Source organism: Typopeltis vanoorti, chromosome 22 (assembly GCF_054136105.1).
Source record: "Typopeltis vanoorti isolate ZY-2024b chromosome 22, IOZ_Tvanoo_1.0, whole genome shotgun sequence".
Lineage (NCBI taxonomy): Eukaryota > Metazoa > Arthropoda > Arachnida > Uropygi > Thelyphonidae > Typopeltis > Typopeltis vanoorti.
The window spans coordinates 32,046,384-32,073,579 of record NC_143570.1 but is presented as its reverse complement, the minus strand read 5'-3'; the positions used below and the strand labels follow the sequence as shown (position 1 = coordinate 32,073,579).

The window sequence follows — 27,196 nt, the reverse complement described above, 5'->3', positions numbered from 1 at the left end:
AATGCAGGGGACAGTGAGTTTTCAATTCTTACTGTTGCCTGATTTCCTTGAAAGTTCTTTATGATGGTTATTAGATGCTTTGGTATTCCTGATTCTTGCATGATATCCCACCTCATTGGGATATATCTTTTTGTATATATGTATATATATTATATTTTTTTTCCCCACAGAACAGTCAAGTTGTATGAAACATGTACAAGCAATCCTAAGCCATAATTAAAACCGTTCATATAACTACAGTAAAACAATTTTACTGTTTTAAATAGCAAAAAAAAAAGTGGATATACAGAAACATACTTGGCAGTAGATTATTTTCACTATTTGATGTAAACACCTTTTTCAAACTGCTGAAGGTTTGCAGCAATTTGAAAAAGTATGATGTTTGGTCTCAGAATTCCAGATTTAAAAAAAAAAAAAAAAAAAAAATCAGCTAATGCCTTTTTTTGATCCCATATAGGGAGTAAGTAGGCAAGGCCGTTTTAGCTCTATCTAACTTTTGGAGACAGTGGGCAGTTCAATCTCCACTGGTAGCCAATCAGAGATAGCTGGCCCAAGGCTATCACTAATTAATTGGTACGCAGTGAAGAAGGTAGCTAGCAAGTGCCGTCATCTCGTGGTCCCTAACCCTAACACAATATTTTTAATGTCTGAAAATAGTGTGGGTTCAACGGCCGATTTTCTTGAGTTTACAGGACAAAAAAACCTGCTTGCCCATGCCAGAGATCGACTAAACTCGTGAACCAGTCAAGAAAAGGTTTAGAAAAATGTTCCTCTAGTCGGCGACTAGATTTGATCTCCAAGTCTTTCTTCGTGCAGCCGAGCACCGTAGAGTGCAAACGCTACTGAGCTTCAGATCATCTAACCCTAAGTCCATCAACAGCAGACAGTTTTGTTTTGTTTCATTTAATTATATCAAACCTAGCATTAAAAAGGTAACAATACAATGCTAATAGATATGGCGTGCGTGCGTGTGTGTGTGTGTGTGTGGGTATGCATACAATTCTATGTTTCCTGAACATATACAGATCAATCATTATACCATATTTTTCCAAAGACTGATTTGAAGCTGTTCAAAAGAACAGATGAAAATATAAAAGAGCATGAAGTTAAGAAGTTAATTCATCTTCTGCAATTTGTCTTTTCTGTAGGCATTTCTATGGTGGGAATCACATATTATTAAGAAGAATGCCCTCATCTGGTTAGCATCAAGCTTTCTTAGGGAGGTTTCACCATTCCAAACTGTTAAAATAGTATTCTAAGGATGAGTGGATTCAGAATTTATAATAGTAAGGAGTTGTACAGGCAAGTAGTAGTGCCATGAATGGAAAAAGAATAAGATTTTTGGAGGGTGGGGAAGCTATGGATGTAATGTGTTTGCGCTAAGAAAGACTAAAAGTGTTAAGCCAGCCTAAGAAGAGAAGTTTGATGTGAAATATGATGACATAAAACTATGTTTTGGTATCATTGATGTTCACACCAGATTATCTTCACACCACTGGATAAAATAGTAAGATCGGCGTTTATGATATGGTTAGTAAAGATCTTGAAGCCTGAATCATCTGAGCATTGGAAGACTTGCTGAATGGATAGGATTTAAGGTTAGTGAGAGATGGTCATTAATGTATGAAAGGAAGAGTATTATGCAAAAGCACGGATATTCCAGGGGCATTCCAGCAGGCATGCACACACAGATAGACAGAGAGAAAATTGGTAATCCAATCACAGAATGCAAACACTGATCATAAGGTGGTAGCTTAGTAAGAAAACCTGTATGCAAGACCTAATCAAATGCTTGAAATATCAGGCACAACTACGAGTTTCTCCAGATCCTTCTGCAGCTTGTGCTGCAGCTTGGAGATATGCTGCGAAGTGGAAGAATAAATATAAGTGATCATTAATTAATTAGTGGGACCCAAGAAAGAAATCAGATGTTGATGATCTCCATTGTTTTTGAGAGGATTCAGGTAATGGCAGTAGGACAGTAGTCTGATAGGACACTTACTGAAATTTTTTAGGGAGAAGCTGGGAATGAGTTAATTCCATGATGTCGGGTAGATGCCAAATGAGTGTAACAATATATATATACCATATTTTTCGATAGATAATGCATACCTAATGTATAACTTGCACCCACAACATTTTCATCACACCTTTTGATGTACAAATAACACGCATGCACCAAAAAATCCCACACAGCACAGTTCAAGATTGAAGCGGTAGAAGTAGAAAAGGGAATCATGAAGCTGGTAGATTGTTGAGTGTTGGAGAAAGTAGTGTTCATGAATAGGAAAGGCTGAAACAGTCTTAAAATGTTTACATACGAGGAAACGTGCTATGAGGTTTAGAAGGTGCTTGTGGCCAACCATACAAAAAACTGTTTGATTGGGTTTTAGTGAAAGTGCTAAAGGTATCAGAATATTTACTGTCTGTGCATTGCAGGAATCAAAAAGAATTGTGCAAAACGATAATATAAAGGATTTCAAGGCCTACCTATCTTAGGTTTTTGGATTAATGAAGAGAAACAATTTAAGAAATGGTTTCATTAAAGTACAAGGGAATGCAGTGGTATCCGGTGACAATGATTATGCACAGTGACGATGTATCTTCCGAAATGGAAGTTGAAGAAATACCAAACGGAATTTTTAACACAATTGATTCTTTCAATATTGAGTCTGATGAAGAATTTTTTGGATTTGAATAGTGTAATGTTCAATAAATATTAAGTAATACTTCTACCTTAGTTTTGTTATTACATTTGATTTACCTTTCATAACTTTCAAGGGTCAAAGCTGTATAACTGAGAGGAGACCTCAACATAGCCTATAAAGGAATGCGGAGAACCGACCAGGGCTTCTGACCTAATGTCCAATCCTCACCTTCGCGTGGTGCACCCTGTTGGGTATCTACTTGGATACTGAACGAACAAGGATGGGCTCCGAATTTGGGATTTAGCCGACCAAATTGTATTCCTATTGGTTAAACCAAAATAAAAAATGATGGTACAACACAACAAAATTTCATGCTGGCTGGGGCATTGCCCGGTTACACAAGGCCCCCCCTTGTTTTCACCAGGGAACCAGGGGGAACAACGAAAAGTCAGCTACTGGAACAAATCTGAAAACGCACCACAACTCAACATCACCAGAGTTAAAGATCGGTACTATCAACATAAGAAGCCTGAATGGCAAAGAAATGGAGCTAGTTGAGGAATTAGATAAGTACAAGATCGATATAATAGGTGTGACTGAAAAAAAAAAAGAAAACAACTGGTGAGATCTTTCTGAGCAATAAACACAAAATGTTCTATTCAGGCAATGACAATCAAGGAAAAGAAGGAGTAGCCATAGCATTCAACAATATACGAGGCTAATCTTCTTGAATGGCAGGCAGTCTCAAGTAGAGTGATGTGGGCAAATATCAGAATGGGGAATTGGACAATGACACTTATTTGTGCCTATGGTCCCACAGAAGGTTCAACTAAAGTAGAACTGGAGGAATTTTTTAATGCTTTAGAAAAAGCCACTGACACATTGAAAAAGGAAAAGTTGGTCCTTGTTGTGGATCTAAATAGCAGAGTAGGAAATGACTGTGAGACATACAAAAATATTTTGGAAAAATTTAGGGAAAAGAGCAAAGCGAATAATAATGGCAAATACCTGTCGGATTTCTGCTCAGGACATGGACTGGTTATTACTCAACACCATGTTCCAACATAAAAATGTGCACAAATTCACATGGAGAGAAGAGGCAAGGAATAAGAAAAGTCTCATTGACTATGTTATTGTTGATAGTGATGTTTTCTCCCTGGTGCAAGACACCAGAGTGTACAGAGGATTTGAAATTGAAAGCGATCACTATTTAGTATTGAGCAGGATAAAATTGAATTTCATATTGAAAAGAATACCATGTAAGAAAGTTTTAAAGCGAATAAAAGTTGAGCAGCTCTCGGATGTGAACTGTAGACTACAATACACAAATATCATTAAAGAAAAAATGAAAGAGTTTGAGAACAGGAACCAAACCTTGAAGATTCAGTGGCAAGCCTTGAAGAAAACCCTGATTGATTCAGCCAGAGGCATGCGGTAAGGTTGTCTGAAGGGATAGAAAAATTAGAACTCCATGGTGGACACAGGAAGTTAAAGAGGCAGTGAAGGAAAAGAAGAAAGCATATAAAAGTTCCTGGCAAATAAGTCAGTTTTTGCTCTTGGAGAATACAGAGACAAATGTAAGAAAGCGAAACACTGTGTAAAACTAGCTAAACAAAAGTCATGGGAGGACTTTGACAACAACATAGAAAATAAATATCAAGGTGGTAAGATATTCTGGAGGTTGTTGAAGAAGCTTAGAAATGGAGGAAAGAGTGCTGTAAAAGAAGTTAGAGATGAAAAAGGTGATATGAAAACAGGAGAAAAAGATATCCTTGAAGTATGGAGTAATTACTTCGAAAAATTGCTAAATGAAACAATCAGTGATAGCGCAGTGGTAAAAAAACACTCAACAGCCATACAGTTAGGAATACATATCCATACTTGAAGTAGAAAAAGCCATCAAAGGCTTGAAATGTGGAAAAGCAGCAGGAGAAGATGATATTCGACCAGAAATGCTGAAGTATGGTGGTATAAAAGTCTTACAGTGGCTGCACTGCATAGTTCAGAAAGCCTGGACAGAGGGACAAATTCCCGATGATTGGAGTAGAGCTCTAATAGTACCCATATATAAAAAGGGAAATAAAACTAATTGTGAGAATTACAGAGGTATTTCCCTACTGAGTGTTCCTGGCAAGATCTATGCAAGTATACTTGAGAAACGGTTGAGAAGAATTGTGGAAGAAAAGCTTGGTGAAGTACAAGCTGTATTCAGGCCAAATAGAGGCTGTCAGGATAAGATCTTCACTTTACGACGAATAGTTGAGAAAGCATGGGAATATAACAAAGATCTGTATTTAAGTTTTGTCGATCTGGAAAAGGCACATGACAAGGTGCCAAGAGAGAAGCTATTCGATACGCTACAGTTATATGGTGTCAATGGGGCATTATATCTAGCAATACTTAGTCTTTATTTGAGTTGTAAGTCAGCAGTTAGAATTGAAGGAAGTACAGGAAGATGGTTTAATGTTAAATCTGGTGTGAGACAAGGATGTACATAATCCCCTCTGTTATTCGTTATCTATATGGTTCATGTTATGAAGGAAAGTGGTATTAAATATGATATCAGAATTGGACATGTTAATGTCAGCTCTTTGCTTTATGCGGACGATGTTATACTTCTAAATAAATCCACTACAAGTTTGCAAGATTCCCTGACTAAATTGAATAACTGTTGTAATAGATATGGTATGAAGGTGAGCATTAAAAAGACAAAGACAATGAAAATAGGCAGAATTTTTGAAAATGTCAACTGTGTTGTGAACGGGGAACCTGTGGAACAAGCAAAACATTTCAGCTTACTTAGGCACGATTTTTACTGAAGATGGTAAATTAAATATGGAAATAGACAACAGAATCAACAAAGCTGGTATGGTAGAAAGTCAATTGAATAAATTCATATGGAATAAAAGAGAAATTAGTCGGAACACTAAATTAGCTGTATACAAGACAGTATTCAAACCGGTTTTAACTTATGAATCTGAGAGCTGGATCAGAAGTAAAACACTTGACCAAAGACTAGAGACTGCAGATATGAGAGTCCTGAGAAAGATTATAGGCATGAACAGATGGCATCAATGGCAATATCATATTAAAAACGAGGATATCAGGAAAGAACTTGACATTGTCAGCATCCAGAAATGCATTAGCAGCGCTAATCTCAGGTGGTATGGTCACTTAAACAGAATGAGCGAGGAAAGATTAGCAAAACAAGTGTTCTCTGCCAGGTTGGCAGGAAAACGACTCAGAGGAAGACCAAGATATAGGTGAATAGATACAGTACAAAGTGCCTTAGAAGATAGAAATATAAGATCTGATAATGTTGGAGTCTTCACAAGTAACAGACTGATTTGGAATAAAATTGTAGAGAGGAAGTCAGTAATGATGTAAATTTTTCATGTAGTACTATTCCTTACATACCCTTGAGGGTATGTAAGGAATTTGATGATGATGATGATTATGAACTTTCAAATGTTCACACCACACATAATCATTTTTTAACGAATTCAGACTTTTTTGTATAGATAACGCGCGCATTATCTATCGAAAAATACGGTACATTGTTACATTCATTTGGCATCTACATTGATAATTCAAGGTTGATAAGGCTGTGTAAAAATGATCATAATTTACAATTATGAATCTTTTAACAATTGTTTCGCTATTATGATGCTGTTGATATAGATGATGATGGTAGTAGGGGTTTGGTGTAGTTGGTAGATGAAGTGGTGTCGAGTAGGTGTCCTCTCTCTCGATGAGTCTTTGGACTCCGTGGAAGTGTCACAAAATAATAATAATAATAATATATTAGTTTAGGTTTATCAATGTGTATATCAGCACTTGTGATATTCCAGTTATTGATATATTATTGTAAAATTGAAATGTAAATAATTTGAAAATTGATGTACTTACTAGATTCTGATAGTTTGTAATTATTTTTAATCTTCTCTACGAGGGTGGTCTGAAAAGTTCTCAGCCTAACAATGAAAAATTGAATTTATAATTTCAAAATTATTTTTATTTTTCAACATAATCTCCCTTAAAATATACATTTATTCCAGCGATGCTGCAGCGAAATTATCCCATCCCTATAGAGAGATGAAACTCAGAAAGACCTGCAAAATACCTCTCTACAGCTGCAATTACTGATTCGAAGAAAAACGCTGACCAGAGAGGAAGCGTTTTAGTTTTGGGAAAGGATAGAAGTCAGAGGGAGCCAAATCTGGGGAATAGGGTGCTATTCCAACAATTCAAAGTGCAGATCCCTTAATTTTCCCATTGCCAAAACACCTTTGTGGGCAGGTGCATTGCCATGATGAGAGATGATATTTTTCTTCTGCAAACCGGGTCTTTTCTCATGTTTTTTCATCTAGCCTGGTTAAAAGATTGGAATAATATTCCCTGGTTACTGTTTTACCCTTTTCAAGATAATTAATAAACTAAATGGCTTTAGCATCCCAAAACACTGATGCCATGACCTTTCCTGTTGATGGAACCGAATTTGCCTTCTTTGGCGCCAAACAACCTGCTTCTGTCCACTGTTTTGACTGCTGTTTGGATTCTGGTGTGTAATGGTGAATCCATAAATTGATGAACGAAATCAGTTTTATTGTTATTAAAATGCTCCAAGCACTGTTCAGAGATTTTCATGCAAGTGAGTTTTTGATCTGCTGTGAGCAGGCATGGCATCTATCTTGAGCAAAGCTTTTTCATTTGCAATTCTTCATAGAAAATATAACCTACACATTCTTTTGAAATTCATATAGTCTCAGCAATTTCGTGCACTTTGACTTGCCGGTCATCCAATACCATATCGTGTACTTGATCAATGATTTCTGCTGTTGTTACACTTTTTGGAAGTCCTTCATGTGGATCATCTTCGAGTCTGGTAAGGTCACATTTAAACTTGACAGCCCATTTCTTAATTGTCGAAAACGAAGGAGAAGACTGCCCATAAACTTTTATGAACTTCGAATGAATTTCATTTGGTGTGAAACCTTCTTTTACAAAGAATTTTATAACCACACAATTCCCAATTTTATTCATTTCAAAGGACACAGACTACACTTTTGCATTAGACAGCTGTATAAAAAAAACTACTTGATAGAATGACTTGCAATTTCACATGGATGCTTAAGACAGATGTCGACCAAAAAAAACTTGCCGATATTGTTGCCATCTGTGGTTGAGGCTGAGAACTTTTCAAGACCACCCTTGTATTGTAATTTGTGTTGTGATTTGTGAAGACATTCTATTTAAGCTAACAGAGTCAACATGTCGGCCATTATACATAACTTCTTGCTTGCCATTTATATCGAGTGCATGCTCGCCGAGGAGTTTGATGGGTGACTGACAGATGACAGAGAGCGCACAAGGCATCCGGGGAACGGGAGGAAAAATAGTAGAGAGAGAGAGAATAGAAGTTTAAGAAAGCAGATGAGAGAATTTTGTTTTAGGAAGTTTTTAAGTAAATGTGACAGTCGGAATATGACAATACTACATGAAAAATTTACATCATTACTAACTTCCTATCTACAATTTTCCTCCAAATCAGTCTGTTACTTGTTAAGACTCCAACATTATCAGATCTTATATTTCTATCGTCTAAGGCACTTTGTACCGTATCAATCCACCAATATCTTGGTCTTCCTCTGGGTCATTTTCCTGCCAACTTGGCAGAGAACACTTGTTTTTGCTAATCTTTCCTCACCCATTCTGTTTAACATGTTCGCTGACACGCTCCTCGAGCATAGTTTGTTACCGCACGCCAAGCACTTTCACTTCTATAAATTCAGTACGAGTTATCTCATAGCTGGCTTATTAGACAGAATTTTGTTTCATACACCAACTACGAGTAATCGCGTATCACCTCCCCTTATGTCTTACATGTGCTGACAACTGTGTAACTTGAGTTCAGAGTCAGTGACGTTCAGCATTCAGTGCAGTAAGGTTTATTGTATCTAGTCTTACAATTATTTAAAATTATCTAAATAAAAACCTTCAATGACGCCATGGCCAATAAAAGAAAACTTACTGATGATTAGAAGCTTACGCTAATATGAGTGATGATGAATGGATTGAATTATTTGGTTTCGATTCCGAAGATGATTATAATCCTACAGATGACTCAGATGATGATATATCGTATATAATTATATTTATATGTTGAAAAAACTTCAAAAAATTGTTTTATTTGCATTAATAAATACACAATTACACAACAATACCTCTTATAATACATTACAATATATTATATATTATATAATATATTACACTTTTGCTGAAATTATTTTCCTTCTGCCTAGTCCACAGACGTGCTCTCCACTTTATTCACAAGCCAAGGTTCCAAATGAATGTGCTTATACTATGGGTTAACTCGTGCTTAGTATAGGAGGTTGGTAATTGACATACGAGTACAGGTTACCCTCGTATAATGAGGTACTTATACAACGTGGTTTCGATATAGCGCGGTCTACAAATTGTAGTAATCCTTGTTCAACGAGGTTTCAATATAAATCAAAACCGCAGTGTCTGCAAATTGTTGTAACCCTTTATCTTTTAATATATTTTTCACTGAGAGACTTAAAAATCAAATTTTATCTTCGTTAAATTTGCATCTACCAGTATTGCGCATGTAGTTATAAGTAGCGAATTTATATTAGGGGAAATACCCTTTAGCACTCATGTACGTCAATTGTTTACAGTAAACAAAGACAAATTGACTATTTTTCTGCCATGAAAGCGCATTAAAAAATAACTAATGGGAAAATAGATTTAAATGAGGAGGAACTGGTACAATTAATAGATGACGTCGAAATGAGGAAAGTTCTGCCGAAGATTCTGATTGTGATGAATCCTTTAAAGAATTCGGTTTAAAGAAATTAGCAGAAGTTATTTTATGGATAATGATCCCTCGATGTAGCGCTACGGAAAATTCACAAGATAATTGGATATTTCTTTAGCTCTATATTATGAACTTAATAAAAAAAAAACTGCAGCATTGGGGTAAGTAAGGTTTTATTACTGACTTCTTGATAATTAAACCAGCCAAAGTATGCAATGAGAATTATATAAATGATGAGTCTTTGACTCCATGGGGTCTTGGGTAGTAGTAGTAATAATAATAATAATGTCCAAGAGATTTCAAGTGATGACAACATCTGGCCACTAGTAAATAAAGAACATCTACAAAATGTTCATTTTGAAGACAATGATGACGATTAAAGTATGCACTTTATTTTATTTTGCATTATGTGCAATACAATTTTTAATTTTATACTATGTATTTCTTTCATAGTTTATATATTTTCTTAACTTACGTGAATTATCTGATTAAATAAAAATATTTTTTTGATGGGTATGTCATTGTTCTTTATATATATATATATATATATATAAACATATCATTATCATCATCAAATTCCTGCCATGTACCCTCAAGGTGTGTATATATTTAAAAAAAAAAACGACTTCGGAACCCAACCCTACTTTTTCCATGTGATCTGAGTCTCGCATAACATGATTTATATAACATGACATTTCTATGGAACCTATCATCCACGTTATACACTATTCGTAGTTGGCTTGTGAGGCTCATATAAAAAAATACGAGTATACTCGTAGTTGGCAGCGAACGTATTAAGTGACTGTACCACCTGAGATTAGCTCTGCTAACGCATTCCTGGATGCTGACAATGTCAAGTTCTTTCCTAATATCCTAGTTTTTAATATGATATTGCCATTGATGTCATCTGTTCACGCCTATAATCTTTCTCAGGATTTTCATATCTGCGGTCTCTAGTCTTTGGTCAAGTGTTTTACTTCTGACCCAGCACTCAGATCCATAAGTTAAAACTGGTTTGAACACGGCTTGTATACAGCTAATTTAGTAAATTTCTAACTAAATTCCTACTAATTTCTCTCTTATTCCATATGAATTTATTCAATTGACTTCCCACCATACCAGCTTTGCTGATTCTGTTGTCTATTTCTATATTTAATTTACCATCTTCACTAAAAATCATTACTAAGTAGCTGAAATGTCTTACTTGTTCCACAGGTTCTCCATTCACAACACAGTTGACATTTTCAATAATTCTGCCTATTTTCATTGTCTTTGTCTTTTTATTGTTGACCTTTATACCATATCTATTACAGCAGTTATTCAATTTAGTCAGAGAACCTTGCAGACTTGTAGCGGATTTATTTAGAAATATAACATCATCCACATTAAGCAAAGATCTGACATTAACATCTCCAATTTTGATATCATGTTTAATACCACTTTCCTTCATAATGTGATCCGTATAGATAATGAATAACAGAGTGGATAATGTACATCCTTGTCTGACACCAGATTTAGCATTAAATCATCTTCCTGTACTTACTTCAATTCTAACTGCTGACTTACAACTCAAATAAAGACTAAATATTGCTTGATATAATGCCCCATTGACACCATATAACTGTAGCATATATGGTGATGCCGGCATGAATTGTCATGTTGTACCATCATTTTGTATTTTGGTTTAAGCCAATAAGAATACAATTTAGTCAGCTAAATCCCAAATTGCCAGTCCATCCTCGTTCGTTCGGTATCCAGGTAGATACCCAACAGGGTGCACCACGAGAAGGTGAGGATTGGACATTAGGTCAAAAGCCTTGGTCAGTTCTCTGCATTCCGTTAAAGGCTATGTGGAGGTCTCCTCTCAGTTATACAGCTTTGACCCTTAAGTGATGTAATTAAAGGAATCTGAAACTGTAAAGTGACTTTAATGAAGAGTTCTACTTTGATACAGTGTTTATAAAGTAGCAAAGGAAACTGTTATTCTCTGGTGATTTGTGCATCTTGTAATAAAATTGCCTGAGGTAAGAATATTTATACCCCAACGAAACAGTAATGATGAATGTGACAATTTATGCTAAATAAGGAAACACTGCATAGTCCCAGGAAAGTTAATAAGAAGTTTTATATTTTGAAAATAAAGGTCTAATAAAGAACAGACTACTAAACATTTATTGTTTGTAGGAATTCATTGTGGAAAACAAAATGTTCAGACTGATTTATGTGAAACAAACTATTAACAGAAGAATCAGAGTGAGAGAGAATTATTTTATTCTCTAAGATAAAAGGAGATCTCTAAAGTATATCTTTATTTTAGGCCTTGAATCCAAATAGTTTTATAGTCATTACTTTATTTTATTTATAATATATATTGTTTTTAGTTTCATTAAATGCATATTTTTTTTTATTTCATCTTGAGTCAGCGATTTTCTGGATTCTAAAAGAAATAGTTAAAAGTCATTGCATCAATCGGAATTAAACTCTTGTGTAATTAATACACTTGTTAAACAATCCCTTTACAGAAATGATAAAAACTATGGCAAAGCCAACAGTTTTTTTTTTTTTTTAAATAACTGGAACAGCTGAGCAGACATAATGATAATATAAACAGTTACCTAACAGATCTTAACAAAGGACCAGAAAGCTTGATTGCAATTTGAGCAGAAGACAATTTTTCTTCATCTAGTTTGTTTCAGTGGAAGTACTTGTCTTAATATAAGCATTTGACCATTGCAAACATGTGAAATTATCCAAGTATTTTGACACTGTAGTGACAAAAAAATATTCCATGTTCCAATTGATTACCTGAGAGAGCAGTGAGTAGTATTAGTTGTTTACGTATTGTTGAAATATCAAAAAGTAAAATGTAAGAAGCAGAATATTTCATGCAACTTATTTGAATTTAAAAGGAGATATAGAAATGGGATTTTTGTTGGCCATGGAAAAAATTCACCATGTCATTGTTTTAAACATATTGAAGGAGATGCACATGTATGTAAACCGTGCTCAAAAAGTTTCTGGAAGCTATCGGCTTAATTTTGTGCTCTCTTAAAAGAGAGCACAAAATTGAAAAGAGGGGAAAAAAAAAACTGACGATACAGCACCTTCCACTGAAATTATTGATGTTAACAACTGTTGATGTTATCTACTGGTTATGTGGATAAGATAGTGGCTGCTGGACAGATATCAAAAACTGGTATATGGAGGGGCAGAATCAAGGCGAAAACAGGTGACTAGCAATGTGCTGCAAGATTCGTTGCTGGGACCACTACCGTTTAATTTGTACATAAACGATATAGGAAATAACCTGAAAGGAAATATTCAGTTGTTTGTTGATGATGCGAAATTAGGTAGAGTAATAGTTAATCAAAGTGATGTGGAGAGCTCAGGACTATTTAAATAGCCAGTCAGTATGGGCAAAAGATAATGAGCATCAGTTTAATGTTGAGAAATGTAAGGTTACGCATTTTGGGATAAATAGATTACTTACAAGCCATGTACTCCAGGAAATAGATGAACCTAGAGATTAGAAAAGAAAGGTAGCCCATAAGATTACTTGGCTATTGAAGAACACATTAACAACCAGAGGTAAGGAAGTTGTCATTCTTCTTTATAAGGCCTTGATACACCCACATCTGGATTACTGTACTCAAGTATGGTCCACTATGTTTCTTGAGGATGAGGAGGCAATGGAGAGGATTCAGAAGCGAGTGACCAAGATGGTGATTGGCCCATGGAATATTCCCTATGAGGATAGATTGAAGGTGTGTGTGGACTGCAGAACTTGGTTGATAGGAGAAAAAGAAGAGATATGATAGAAACATTTAAGTTGCTTAAAGGATTTTATAGGATTGGCTAGAGGGACCAGAACAAAGCGTCATGTCTGGAAGTTGAATAAGGAGTGGTTAGTAAGGGTGTGAGGACAATTTTTTGCTTAGAGAGTTGTGAATGAGTGGAATGGGTTACCAGAGTCAATTGTGAGTGATTGGTCTGTTAATGGGTTCAAGGAGAGGTATGGTAGATTGTGTGGGTAGTTTGGGGTCTACCATGATAAGTCTTTGTACTCCATGGAGGTGCCCATACAATAATAATATCAAATAAATAAACAAAACAGTTTATGTTGAGTTATGTATGTTTGTGTTTTTCTTATTTTTTACATTGCTATTTATGTTCCAAAATAAAAATTTCATGTGTTTATAATTTATATTAATATTCATTTTCTCCCCTTTAGAATAAAATTTTTAAAAATGTTTTTTTTTATGTCATATATGTTTCAATAAAATGTTTGTTTATTAAAATTTATTGATTATCTTTCAATATAACTTTTTTGAAAAGATAAGAAGTTACTGGTAAATCTGCATTTATGAAAATTTTTACTCAATTACCAGCAAATGATAAATTCGGTAAATCTGCAATCTCTAGAAGGCAACATATCAATAACAGAATACCAACATGGATCACTAATACTAAGAGTCGTTGCTACTTTGGACATTTAAACAGGAAAAAACATGCAAATGAAAGATTAATATAGACCTTTCCATGCCCTCGGCAAGATTAATCCCACCGTGCATGGATGTTTGTGATTGTCTGTGAAAATATTAGTGGTGGTTGACAGTAGATAGCATTGGTGTAGATGAGGAAGATAGTTGTGGTAGGTGAAATGAGTGGTGGAGATGGAGAGCTGTAGAGTAGGTGACCTCCCTCAATGAGCCTCTGGACTCCCTGGAGATGTTGCGTAATAATAATAACAGACATAATTATTTGTTTTTCCCCTTAGTTCCTTGATATTATTACTTTTATGAGGCTATTATCTAAATCTAATAAAAATAATATCCATAAAAGCTGACTTAAACCACAACCACAAAGTCGTTTCATTGCAATCTATGATGAAAGGAATCTTGTAGGTAAAACAATAAAGCAGAACCATCCTTACCAATCAAAAGCAAAGCAGCATCCATCACAGCAGCACCATTTAACATTGTGGCCATGAGGATATCATGACCAGGACAGTCAACAAAAGATACATGCCTACAAGGTAAAATAACTACATTTAATGAAAATGAATAATTATCTGTATGCAGAATATAGGTTTTCACTGCAAAAATTCAACTTCTCTGTAATAATACAAATATAAATAACAGTCAAGATGAAAATCTTTTCTCTTTTTACAAAATTAAGATCAAACCAAATTTCCACCCTGCAATACACAATGGTATAGTCTCCCCTTAAGGTAGCATTTACAAACTATGCAACAGTAACCTATCTTCAAGTTCTGAATTTTACAATTCTCTATCAACTCTACATTTTCTAGTCAATATTGTGAAATTACAATGGAATAAATTTTACATTTATTGTAACTGTGATTAACATAGGAGATTCTGATGTATTTCAAGGTTCTTTATTGAAACCTGTAATTCAAAAGAATTCCAATCTGTAAGTTTTTTAATATATAAAAATTGAAGTTTTTCATAGATTTTTTTTTAATCTTTTATCTCAAATTACTTAGTAATAATACTAAAATTATAAAGTATTATCACTTAACTGACATTTTGTAATGATTGTGATTTTCATTGGGCATGTATCTAACCTAATAATAATTTCTTGATACTTATCCTGAAGTTTATATATATATATATACATAGGCTGTTCAATAAGTAATAAGACTATATTTATACAGAAAACAGATTACCTTTAATCGTCATCATTTACACAGTCTTTTTCAAAGTAACTACCGTGAGACGCGATGCATTTGTCCCAACGTTGCGTCCACTTCTTAAACACATGTGAGAGTCCGTTTTCTGAAAGTTCTTTCAAAACCGCCTCCACAGCTTTTACACATGCTTTGTTGCTTTCGAAATGGCGGCCTCTTAGTGGTTTCTTGAGCTGAGGAAACAGCCAGAAATCGCACGGTGCGAGATCAGGACTGTATGGAGGGTGTGGTAGGATATCTGTGTTGTTCTTCTGCAAAACGTCCACTACACAACCAGCAATATGTGGCCTTGCATTATCGTGGTGTAATAAGAAGCCATTCTTTAGCAATGGATGTTTCCTTTTGACGTGCTTGATGATAATCGCTGCTGTGTTGATCATTGTCTCTGTGATGGACGTTGAAGATCTTCCCTCACGTTCAAGATCTTCCACATTTTGCCTTCCTTCCTTAAAAGTTTTATGCCAGCGAAAAACACTTGCCCTCAATGTTGCTTCATCGTGGAAAGCTTGCGTATCATGTTAAAAGTGTCCGATGCCGATTTTTGTAAACGCACACAAAATTTAATCGCATAACGCTGTTCCAAGGACGCATCCATTTCGAAGACTGGTTGCGCCTCATAGGCGTGCCGATGAGCACTTGCGTTTAGTCACATGACACTCTGGCACATCAGCCCGTATATGCCATCTATCTACCTCTTTTGTTAATACATACAGCAACATTTCTTTATTCCACAGAAATTAATATTGTGATGAGTGGTTTCACCACAGTAAAATTAGTCTTATTACTTATTGAACAGCCCATGTATATATATCCTGGTTGTTGAAGAACACACTAACATCCAGATAGAGAGGTTATTATTCCTCTTTATAAGGTGTTAATACTTCCACATTTGGATTACTGTGCTCAAGTCTGGTAGCCTGGATTCCTTGGAGATAAGGAATTGGTGGAGGAGGCTGAGAGGAGAATGACTAAATTGGTGAGTGGTGTAAAAATGCTCCCCACATTGATAGATTGAGAGCTTTTGGATTACAGAGGTTGGTTGATAGGCAGAGAAGAGGGGATATGATAGAAACATTTAAATTACTTAAAGGTTTTTATAAGAGTGATGCAAGGGAAATATTTCAGCTGTGTGATAGTGATGGAAGAACAAGAGATCATCCCTGGAAATTAAGGAAAAGTGTGGTTAACAAGGGTGTGAGAACTAGATTTTTTGATTGGAGAGTGGTGAATGAATGGAATGCATTGCCTGACTCAGTTGTGAGTGCTTCGTCTGTAAATGAGTTCAAGAATATATGATAGATATTGTTTTGATAGTTTGGGTCTCCCGCGATGAGTCTTCTGACTCCATAGAGATACCAATATATAATAATAATAATAATAACAATAATAATATATATATATATATATATATATATATATATATATATCAATTCTACATGAGAAGCTTCAGAATCTATAGCAAATCTATTATCTGTCTATATTTAATTCGTTATTTTCACAAAAAATTGTTCTTAAATATCTGAGATGTTTTACTTGTCCTATATGTTTTTCTTTTGAGAAGGTAACTGATTGTAGAAATTCAAGGCAGAAACTCCAACTTACACAGATGTAAATTTAATTGATGTAAAAATGTCACTGAAGTATCAAAGGCATCCTCAGTACATTGACAATGGAACACAAAATAAAATGCAATAAAAAAATTAATTTTAAAAAGTGCCACTACAGTATAACACAGCAGTCAGTTAATTCCTCATTTTAAAAAATAAATAAATAAAACAATACTAATAACAGAATAGAAGATTGATACAATAATATTTTCCCATAGAGGACCAAAGCCCAATCAAATCTGTTTAAATTCAGGCAGGCAGAAAGGCCTCCACTCTCTTTGTATAACTGTTCTACAAGCAATCTACTTTTATGTAAGAGTTTTTTTTTCCCCAAAGAATTCTGTTTAGTCGAGATGGCATGTTCTACGCCAGACTGCGCTTTTATTTCTACAAACACAACAGCATATGTACCTATTTTAAAACAGTTCAAATTGCCCCCACATGGCACTGTTCTGTTATAGGTCTTGTTAACTCTCTTGGTGGAGTCAGTATTTAAAAAAAGCTATTTCAGGCATTCAATAAATAGTGCAATAATCTCATACTAACAAATGAAATTCATCACCACCAAAGAAAGATATTTGCAACCCTCCAAACCAACAGCAAAATTAAAACATGTGGTCTATTGTTTAGTGAGCAGAAATACTAGCTGGTAAGCTAACTATATACCGTTCTGTACGATATCCAATTTACCATATAATTGTACTGTTTTGAACAAGATTTTCTCTTAACACCTTATCATGAACTTTTTCCAGATCTACAAAACATAGATCCTTGTTATATTCCCATGATTTTATGATTATTTAATTTAAAGTAAAAATCTGGTCACAACCTGTACCGGACCCAACCTAGCATGCTCTTCAGAGATTCTTTCACAAATTTCTCTGGACTCCACTCAAGAATGCTTATATTAATTCTACCTGAATATTAAACAGAGAAATTCCTCTTTAATTATTATGCTGTTTTATTCCTCCTCCCTTTTTTTTTTTTTTACATATGGATACTATGCGAGCTCTACTTAAATAATGCAGAATTTTACCTGAATTATGCAGAGTAGTCATGTAAAACTTCATCTTCTCCAGCTGCCTTTCCTCATTTCGGACTTCTCCATTTCTTCTAATTCTGGATACGTACATCTTCATTATGTTGCCCTCTCATATTGCTTTTACAGTGCTGTATACTTTTCTCCATTTCTATGCTTTTTCAGTAGCCTCCAGATATTCATTATAGCTTTATGTTTCATTATAGCTTTATATTATTTCTACTTTTACACATAGTTTCCTTACATTTTCCTCTGTATTCTCTAAGAGCATACTGCCTCATTTGCCAGGAATTTTCCTATAATTTCTTCTTTTTCCAGGCTGCTTCTGCAATGAGTATGCCATGATGTTCCGATTTTCCTCTGTCAGACTGCACACTTTCCTGGCTGAATCAAACACTCTTACTTTCAGAGTCACCTGGACTTTAAGGTTTGGTTTTTTGTTTTCAAATTCCACATTCTGGCCATTCATATTTTGCATGTGTGAGTTTAGAGTTCACCTCTGAAAGCTGCTTTGAAAGAATGCTTTAAACTTGATTTTTAAACATTTATGCATTTTGTTCCCCACAAAATGATACTCATTTTTATCCTAATCAAAACAGTGGTCATTCGTAGATCTTTTATTTGGGGTGATATTTCAAACTGATATCCAACCAGCATTAAATAATAAGACTTTTCTTATTCTATGGAGAAGATACATATAAGCTTATGCAAACCTTTAATCTAAAACATGATTAAATAATGAACAGTCTGAGCAGAAATCCAACAGATGTTCTAAAACATTTCCCTTTCTCTTTGCAGTGTCCTCTCCAACGACAAAAATTTCCTTTACTTTTTTTTTGCTACTAGAAACTTGTGTGATATCAAGGGGATATAAGTTTCGTTATCCAATTTACCATTTTGAAATATGTCAACCCCACTGGATTTGAAAGTGCTTCCATTCAAGAATGTGTCACTTCAAGATTGTCTATATGTTCATTTATTAATGCTTAACTATAACATCTTATAGTTAGTACTGAAAAATATCTCACATGTTCTGTCTTTTTCATCTTGGTAAGACTGATTATGTCAACATGTCAGTAAATGATGAGCAGAGTGAACAGTTCCACTAAGACAATGATTCCATATTAATGGAGCAGCATTACCAGGGAAAATGTAATGTTAATACGATAGGAGACTACTGTTGGATAAAAAGCCAATCACACGTAAAGAAATCTTTTAAAAATACACACAAAGTGCACTTTGTGTGTATTTGTAGCAATTTATTTTCTTACATAATGTAAATATAGTAAAATATACCATTGTTTGAATTATGGGTCTTAATGTTCATTTTTGATCTAACTGATAATCCTAATTCCACTATGGCATGAATGTTTGTGAAGTCATGGAGTGATTCTCATTGCCCAGTGTAAGATCACTACTTTGTGCCCTGGAGGGCTGAAGTCACTTGGAAAAGTACCATGCAGTATTATATTGCTATTGTGTGCTATCTTACTTGGATGGGCTATAAAGAACTCAGTCTATATAAGTCATATATTTCTGATAGCAGTTTTCATAATATGTTGAGGTGCAAACTGTCTGGCATTCAGCTCAGCAAGAAAAACAAAGGTAAAGCAGCACATCCAACAGAGGACTCAGATATCAACCTTCCGGTATAGGCAGGTAAGAAATTAGAACATTCCACTCTGTACACTAAACAGCTGCAGATAGAATGATGGAGTATTCAACTGCCTTAGCAAGTAGAGTGAGAAAAAACACAATAGAGCACAAATCTTCCTTGGCAGAAGACTATCAGGTTCAATGCATGTAATATTGTTTAACATTCATGCTAAGAGCTTGATAATCTCTTTAACATTCATACCAAAGAGGAAACAGCATTCTGATTATGTCACATTGAACTTTTCATAACATACAGAAATAAAGTACTACTCCATGCAATGCTTCCTCTAAGCTACATGCATGCATGCCCTTGCAGAAGATTCAGTTTCCCACTCAACATCAAAGACGACATACTAACAAGGTCTGGTTTGTTATCACAGTATTAACATAGCAAATCATTCACTCGTGATTTTTAAAAGTTTTAAATTTGACTCTGTCAAAATGTCAAAGCATTCAGCACAATATACATACCTACAATATATTTTATGCACAATTGCATTTTTAGTTGAATAACATTAACTTCTCACATTTTTTTTTTATAACTACAGGAGCCTAGTCATTTTTTCTTGAAAGTAACATCACCCCCCCCCAGCACAGCGTTGCCAATCACCTGGCTTAGAGAGAAACTGTGTTTGTCAAAGCAAGACAGCAGGCTCATTTGCTTCGACATAAAAGTTCTGAATAATGCTCTTTGCAAAATGAATCAGTACCTATATGCAGGGCTCCAGAAATACAACTTACATCTACTAGTCAAAAAAAAAGTTTGCTCACTCAAGGTATTGGTCTACTTTATATAAATATTGTTATAGGTGATGTTAAAAAAGAAAATAAAATTATGTTGACAAAACAAAGGAATACATTTTTTAATTCTCAATATATACACTAGGGGGTTCCACCTCCCCCTGAGTTTCGGGGGGGGGGGGGTTGGCCAGCATAAGACGGCTTAACCCAGCTCAAAACAATGGAGAAACAAAAAACATGACATAAAAACGTTTCAAATTTCGGCTTATAAGTTTAACGGTTTAATCGGCTTAACCCGGTTCAAAACAATGAAGAGACAAAAAACGTTTCAAATTTTCGCTTATCTTTTTATATATATAGAGTGGATATATATTACACATAATTACCCAGAAATAGGCTTTCTTTTAAGGCAGGTTTAAAACGTATGCTATAACAGAGCTCATCACAACTCAGTCTGAGTTTTCTTTTGTTTATTGTTCATAATGATGGACGATATAAATTATCCATGAACAATAATTTCACAGGGAAGACAAATAAAATTCATAAAAACAAGAAAGTAGGCAGCACTGAATGTGGAGCCAAACTTACTTTTCTCAATGCACTCAGTCACATGATCTAGTCTGATTTGTCTTTTCAAGATAATCTTTTTTTAAACAGTATTAAAAAGAATCTATGTTATGTAAAATTTTCACACATTTAATCATGCTAAGCTAATTCGTGCTGTGAGCTGTGAAAATCAGCTTAGGACAATACCATATTACAACTGCATACCTACTTTAGAGGTAAAGGTGTTCATAGAATAAGATATAGAGATGCACCACAATATTTAATTAGATTGCACCAATTTTAATTTTTGTATTTATAATTATCAGTTTATTTATTATTATTATTATTTCATGACACCTCCAAGGAGTCCAAAGACTCATCGAGGGAGGGCACCTATTCTACAACTTTCCATCTCCACCACTTAATTCACCAACTGCACCAACCGCTACTACCATCATCATCATCATCTGCACTAACATCATCCAATGCCCACCACCACTAGTATTTTTTGTCTGTAAATTGTGTGTGCTGAAGGCTGATTTGTCTGTATGTGGAATGAAAAACCAGAGTTTCTGGGAGAAAATAACCTGTCCCCACCGTAAGAGATCAGCTTACCTTCAATTGAAAAAAAAAAAAAAAAAAAAAAAAAAAAAAAACTCGTAAAAAGACTCCTCCCGTCACAACAAGAATCAAACTTAGGCCTTTTTCAATCGAATGGTACAATGTACTATTGTTGTTCCAATTGTGCTACAGAGGCACACTGAAATTATATTGAAAGAAATGTCCAATCAATTTTTTTTAAAAGAATAGATTGTCTACTACATGTGTTGTGTTTACATACATACGTGTAGGTTCGATACTAAACTTAAAGCATGCTTTGCTTTGATTAATATTTATTGGAAATGATAACTGCAACTTAATTTAATGCATATATTACATGAAAAACTTACATATTTTCTCACATTCTTCAAGTGTGTGATATTTACTGTTTTCAAATAAAGTGCCGTAACTATAACATGTAATGGTGACGCATTTTTATTGCTTCACAACTGAAACAAAAACTGGAAGCGTGTCACATAATGGAGTGAAAAAGAACCATATAATATTGCTGTGACAGAAATGAGATTTTTGAAACTCGAAAGCAGATAATTATGAAGTCTTTCATATAGAAAGAAAAATGTTTAAGTGTTATGTTATTACAACAATGACAACAGAACAACTACTGGGGGAAGAAAATACAGCAAGCTGAGTTTTTAATTACTATAAAAAAATAAACAGTCTTTCATGTAGATTTTATAAAGGCCTTTTAACTGACCATATACAGCCTGTGCCATGAGATCTCAACACCAAAGAAAATTGAAATCAGAAGCAAGTTTCAGGAATTCATCTCTAACAGATGTTTCTGAATGGACTAGTCCAATGTCGATCTGTGTCTAAAACAATACTGTGTATTTGGAAAAAAAATCACTGCTTTCTGGATACCACAGAAGTCAGGATTTGACCATTTTCTTTATCTTACTGACCTACTGTTCTGACCAGCTATCTGATCAAAATGACAGACCAGCAATTTGTTAGTTCTGGATAGTCTGCTGGATTTAGGAAGGCAATGATTGCCTTCTGCCACAAAAGCAGAACCACCTCCTCAGAAAGTATTTAAATGTTTTATTATCCCATACCAGATGTCTTCAGGCCCTACATCACTGACATCATAGAGCAAAAGTTTCTCCTTAACAAATGGCTGATTGTACAGCTCTATTTCATTTTAAGAGAAGTTAAGCAGGTGTTTTTCTTATCGTTCCCTGAATATCAAAAATTCAACAGCAATATGAAATTGCTGTTGAAATTCCAGAAAGCTTTCTCCTAGAATGTCTGCAATTGTTTGGATTCAACTATGCATCCCTTATGTCCTAGGATAGTGCAGTTCATATATCTAGGTTTACCTTCATTTTCCAAATTTTACTCTATATCAATTTTGCAATGGCTGCATGATTTATAGATGATGTATACTGGATCCAAGTTTGTTTTTGACACTGATGTTTACTGTAACATACTTTAGGAACATAAGCCATAATCAGAGAAATAACACCTCACTACAGATTTAATACTCCTGTAATTTTTTTTGTACTAAATAAAAAATAATAATACATAAATACTAAATCCATAGCGATTTATTTCTCACTAAGCACATTTAAAAGCAGTGAGATATAATGTGGTAGGGTATCTCCAAAATATACCTCATTCTATGTCCTGATCTTTTTTGGCTGCTTAGCACTCACAGTTCCACCAGTTTCAGACAGAGTGGAAATCAAAATGATGTTCATAGAACTGCAGATGTTGGTGCCCGAACAATAAAATCTGTTACATGCATCGTTGCTTGATGATATGTGTTTTGGTTTGACTGGTTCATGATAAAACTTTGCAAGATGTGAAAATGTTATTCCAGTTGGCCTGATCAATTTTCCACCTGTGCATCTGTCACCAAGAATTTGGTTCTGGTGAGGATTTACTGGAAAGCACAGGAAAGTGATGCAACCATGTAAGTTCTCTTCAACATCCCACATAAACAGTGCAAAAACGGTAGGATCAGATTGTTGCTAAGATTAATTGAAGAATGTGAGCAGGTGAGCATATGAAAGCAGGTATTGTGTCCATTATTAAGAAGAGAGAGTGTGGTTGTTATCATCAATCATATGCTCAACAATCTAACCTTGTCCATGTTGACACTATTCCACAAACAATTGTGTCCATTAAAGTCACCCATAAGAAGTATGGGGCGAGGCAGTTATAATATATGATTATCAAGATCAATTTGAGTTAACTCAGAACCTGATTGTAAATAAATGGAACAAACGGATAAGAAATATTGTTGTCAAGCTTTTAGAGCAGTATCAAGTTGGGCAAACTAAAAGGGGACATCACTAGTTCTTACAAATAACAGTGAAATGCCTTAAGGTGGATTCCTTACTAGGTTTTAAATGTCTTCTGCAGACAGAAATAGATTTACAGGTTTATGTTTCTAGGGGTCAAAGCTGCATAACTGAGAGGAGACCTCCACATAGCCTTTAAAGGAATGTGGAGAACCGACCAGGGCTTCTGACCTAATGTCCAATCCACACCTTCTCGTGGTGCACCCTGTTGGGTATCTACTTTGATACTGAACGAACGAGAATGGGCTGGCAATTTGGAATTTAGCCGACCAAATTGTATTCCTATTGGTTAAATAAAAATAAAAAATGATGGTACAACATGACAAAATTTCATGCCGGCTGGGGCGTCTCCAAGTTAAACAAGGTCCCCATTGTTTTCGCCAGGGAACCAGGGCAAACAGCGAACAGTCAGCTACTGGAACAAATCTGAAAGCACACCCCAACTCAACATCACCAGAGTTAAAGATCAGTACTATCAACATAAGAAGCCTGAATGGCAAAGAAATGGAGCTAGCTGAGAAATTAGATAAGTACCAGATCGACATAATAGGGGTAACTGAAACAAAAAAGACAAAAACTGGTGAGATCTTCCTGAGCAATAAATACAAAATGTTCTATTCAGGCAATGACAATCAAGGAAAAGAAGGAGTAGCCATAGTATTCAACACAAAATACGAGGCTAATCTTCTTGAATGGCAGGCAGTCTCAAGTAGAGTAATGTGGGCAAATATGAGAATGGAGAACTGGACAATGAGGCTTATTTGTGCCTATGGTCCCACAGAAGGTTCTACAAAGGTAGAAGTTGAAGAATTTTTTGAGGCTTTAGAAAAAGCAACTGAGACAATGAAAAAGGAAACGTTGATCCTTGTTGGGTATCTAAATAGCAGAGTAGGAAATGATTGTGAGACATACAAAAATATTTTGGGAAAGTTTGAGAACAGGAATCAAACCTTGGAGATTCAGCGGCAAGCCTTGAAGAAAGCCCTGATTGATTCAGCTAGAGAGGCATGTGGTGAGGTTGTCTGCAAGGATAAACAAATCAAAACTCCATGGTGGACACAGAAAGTTAAAGAGGCAGTGAAGGAAAAGAAGAAAGCATATCAAAAGTTCCTGGCAAATAAGCTTGTGCTCTTAGAGGAATACAGAGACAAATATGTAAGAAAGCTAAACACTGTGTAAAACTAGCTAAACAAAAGTCATGGGAGGACTTTGGCAAGAATATAGAAAATAAATATTAAGAAGGTGGCAAAGTATTCTGGAGGTTGTTGAAGAAGCTTGGGAATGGTGGGAAGAGTGCTGTAAAAAGAGTTAAGAGATGATAAAGGTGACATGAAAACGGGAGAAAAAGACATCCTTGAAGTATGGAGTAATTACTTTGAAAAACTGCTACATGAAACAAGCAGTGATGACAGCACAGTGGTAAAAAACACTGACCAGGCATGCAGTCAGAAATACATATCCATACTTGAAGTAGAAAAAGCCATGAAAGGCTTGAAATGTGGAAAGGCAGCAGGAGTAGATGATATTCGACCAGAAATGCTGAAGTATGGTGGTATAAAAGTCTTACAGTGGCTGCATTGCATAGTTCAGAAAGCCTGGACAGAGGGACGAATTCCCGATGATTGGAGTAGAGCTCTCATAGTATCCATATATAAAAAGGGAAATAAAACTGAATGTGAGAATAGACAGAGGTATTTTCCTACTGAATGTTCCTGGCAAGATCTATGCAAGTATACTTGAGAAACGGTTAAGAAGAATTGTGGAAGAAAAGCTTGGTGAAGAACAAGCTGGATTCAGGCCAAATAGAGGCTGTCAGGATCAGATCTTCACTTTACGACAAAGTCGAGAAAGCATGGGAATATAACAAAGATCTGTATTTAAGTTTTGTCGATTTGGAAAAGGCATATGACAAGGTGCCAGGAGAGAAGCTATTCAATAAACTACAGTTATATGGTGTCAATGGGACATTATATCAAGCAATACTTAGTCTTTATTTGAATTGTAAGTCAGCAGTTAGAATTGAAGGAAGTACAGGAAGATGGTTTAATGTTAAATCTGCTGTGAGACAAGGATGTACATTATCCTCTCTGTTATTCATTATCTATATCGATCATATTATGAAGGAAAGTGGTATTAAACATAATATCAAAATTGGAGACGTTAATGTCAGCTCTTTGCTTTATGCAGATGATGTTATACTTCTAAATAAATCCACTACAAGTCTGCAAGATTCTCTGACTAAATTGAATAACTGTTGTAATAGATATGGTATGAAGGTCAGCAATAAAAAGACAAAGACAATGAAAATAGGCAGAATCATTGAAAATGTCAACTGTGTTGTGAATGGAGAACCTGTGGAACAAATAAAACATTTCAGCTACTTAGTAACGACTTTTAGTGAAGATGGTAAATTAAATATAGAAATAGCCAACAGAATCAGAATTTAATAAATTCATATGGAATAAGAGAGAAATTAGTTGCAACACTAAATTAGCTGTATACAAGACAGTGTTCAAACCAGTTTTAACTTATGGATCTGAGTCAGAAGTAAAACACATGACCAAAGACAAGAGACCACAGATATGAGAGTCCTGAGAAAGATTATAGGCATGAACAGATGGCATCAATGGCAATATAATATTAAAAACGAGGAAATTATGAAAGAACTTGACATTGTCAGCATCCAGAAATGCATTAGCAGAGCTAACCTCAGGTGGTATGGTCACTTAAACAGAATGGGCGAAGAAAGATTAGCAAAACAAGTGTTCTCTGCCAGGTTGGCAGCAAAACGACCCAGAGGAAGACCAAGATATAGGTGGATTGATACGGTACAAAGTGCCTTAGACGATAGAAATATAAGATCTGATAATGTTGGAGTTTTGACATGTAATAGACTGATTTGGAGGAAAATTGTAGATAGGAAGTTAGTAATGATGTAATTTTTTTTGTGTAGTACTATCATATCCTGTACACCCCTTGAGGGTACATGGCAGGAATTTGATGATGATGTTTCTGTATCTCTTCTTCTGAAAAAATGTTTATTACATCCTCAGATATGTTTTACTCATTTCTTGCATTTACTTTAAATTCAGTGAATACAGAAATATCCATTTTATATTATTACAGAGGTTTTTCTTTATATGGTGCTCTTATCATGATTTTTTGGACATGGGTCACATGATTAATGTGCTTTAATGATAATAAAATCCAGGTATATTGGGATGATTAGAAGTTTGTGTTTCTTAGGATATTTTCTTAACTGCCACCACCTTCTCAATATAAGAGAATTTCAGGATAGATGTTCCTTTATAACTTAAAATAAAATTCTACTGAAAGAGATGCAACTAACATGCCATATAAACTTTGTGTCAGTGAGCCCACTCACCCGATGCAGAAGCGACACACATACAGTAATGAGAAGTCCCCTTGGTACGATAAAAGTGTGAAACACTTCCCAATGTGAACATATTAATTCAGATCT

General features: G+C 35.0%; 1 protein-coding gene across 1 annotated transcript in view; it reads right to left on the bottom strand.

Moving 5' to 3' along the window:
* Positions 1-27,196, bottom strand: part of eIF2gamma (eukaryotic translation initiation factor 2 subunit gamma) — a 183,349-nt gene that overhangs the window by 113,254 nt on the left and 42,899 nt on the right. The window contains exon 6 of the mRNA XM_090412319.1: positions 14,423-14,517. Within this exon, the coding sequence (XP_090268445.1) occupies positions 14,423-14,517 (95 nt within the window). The remainder of the gene's footprint in view (positions 1-14,422; positions 14,518-27,196) is intronic.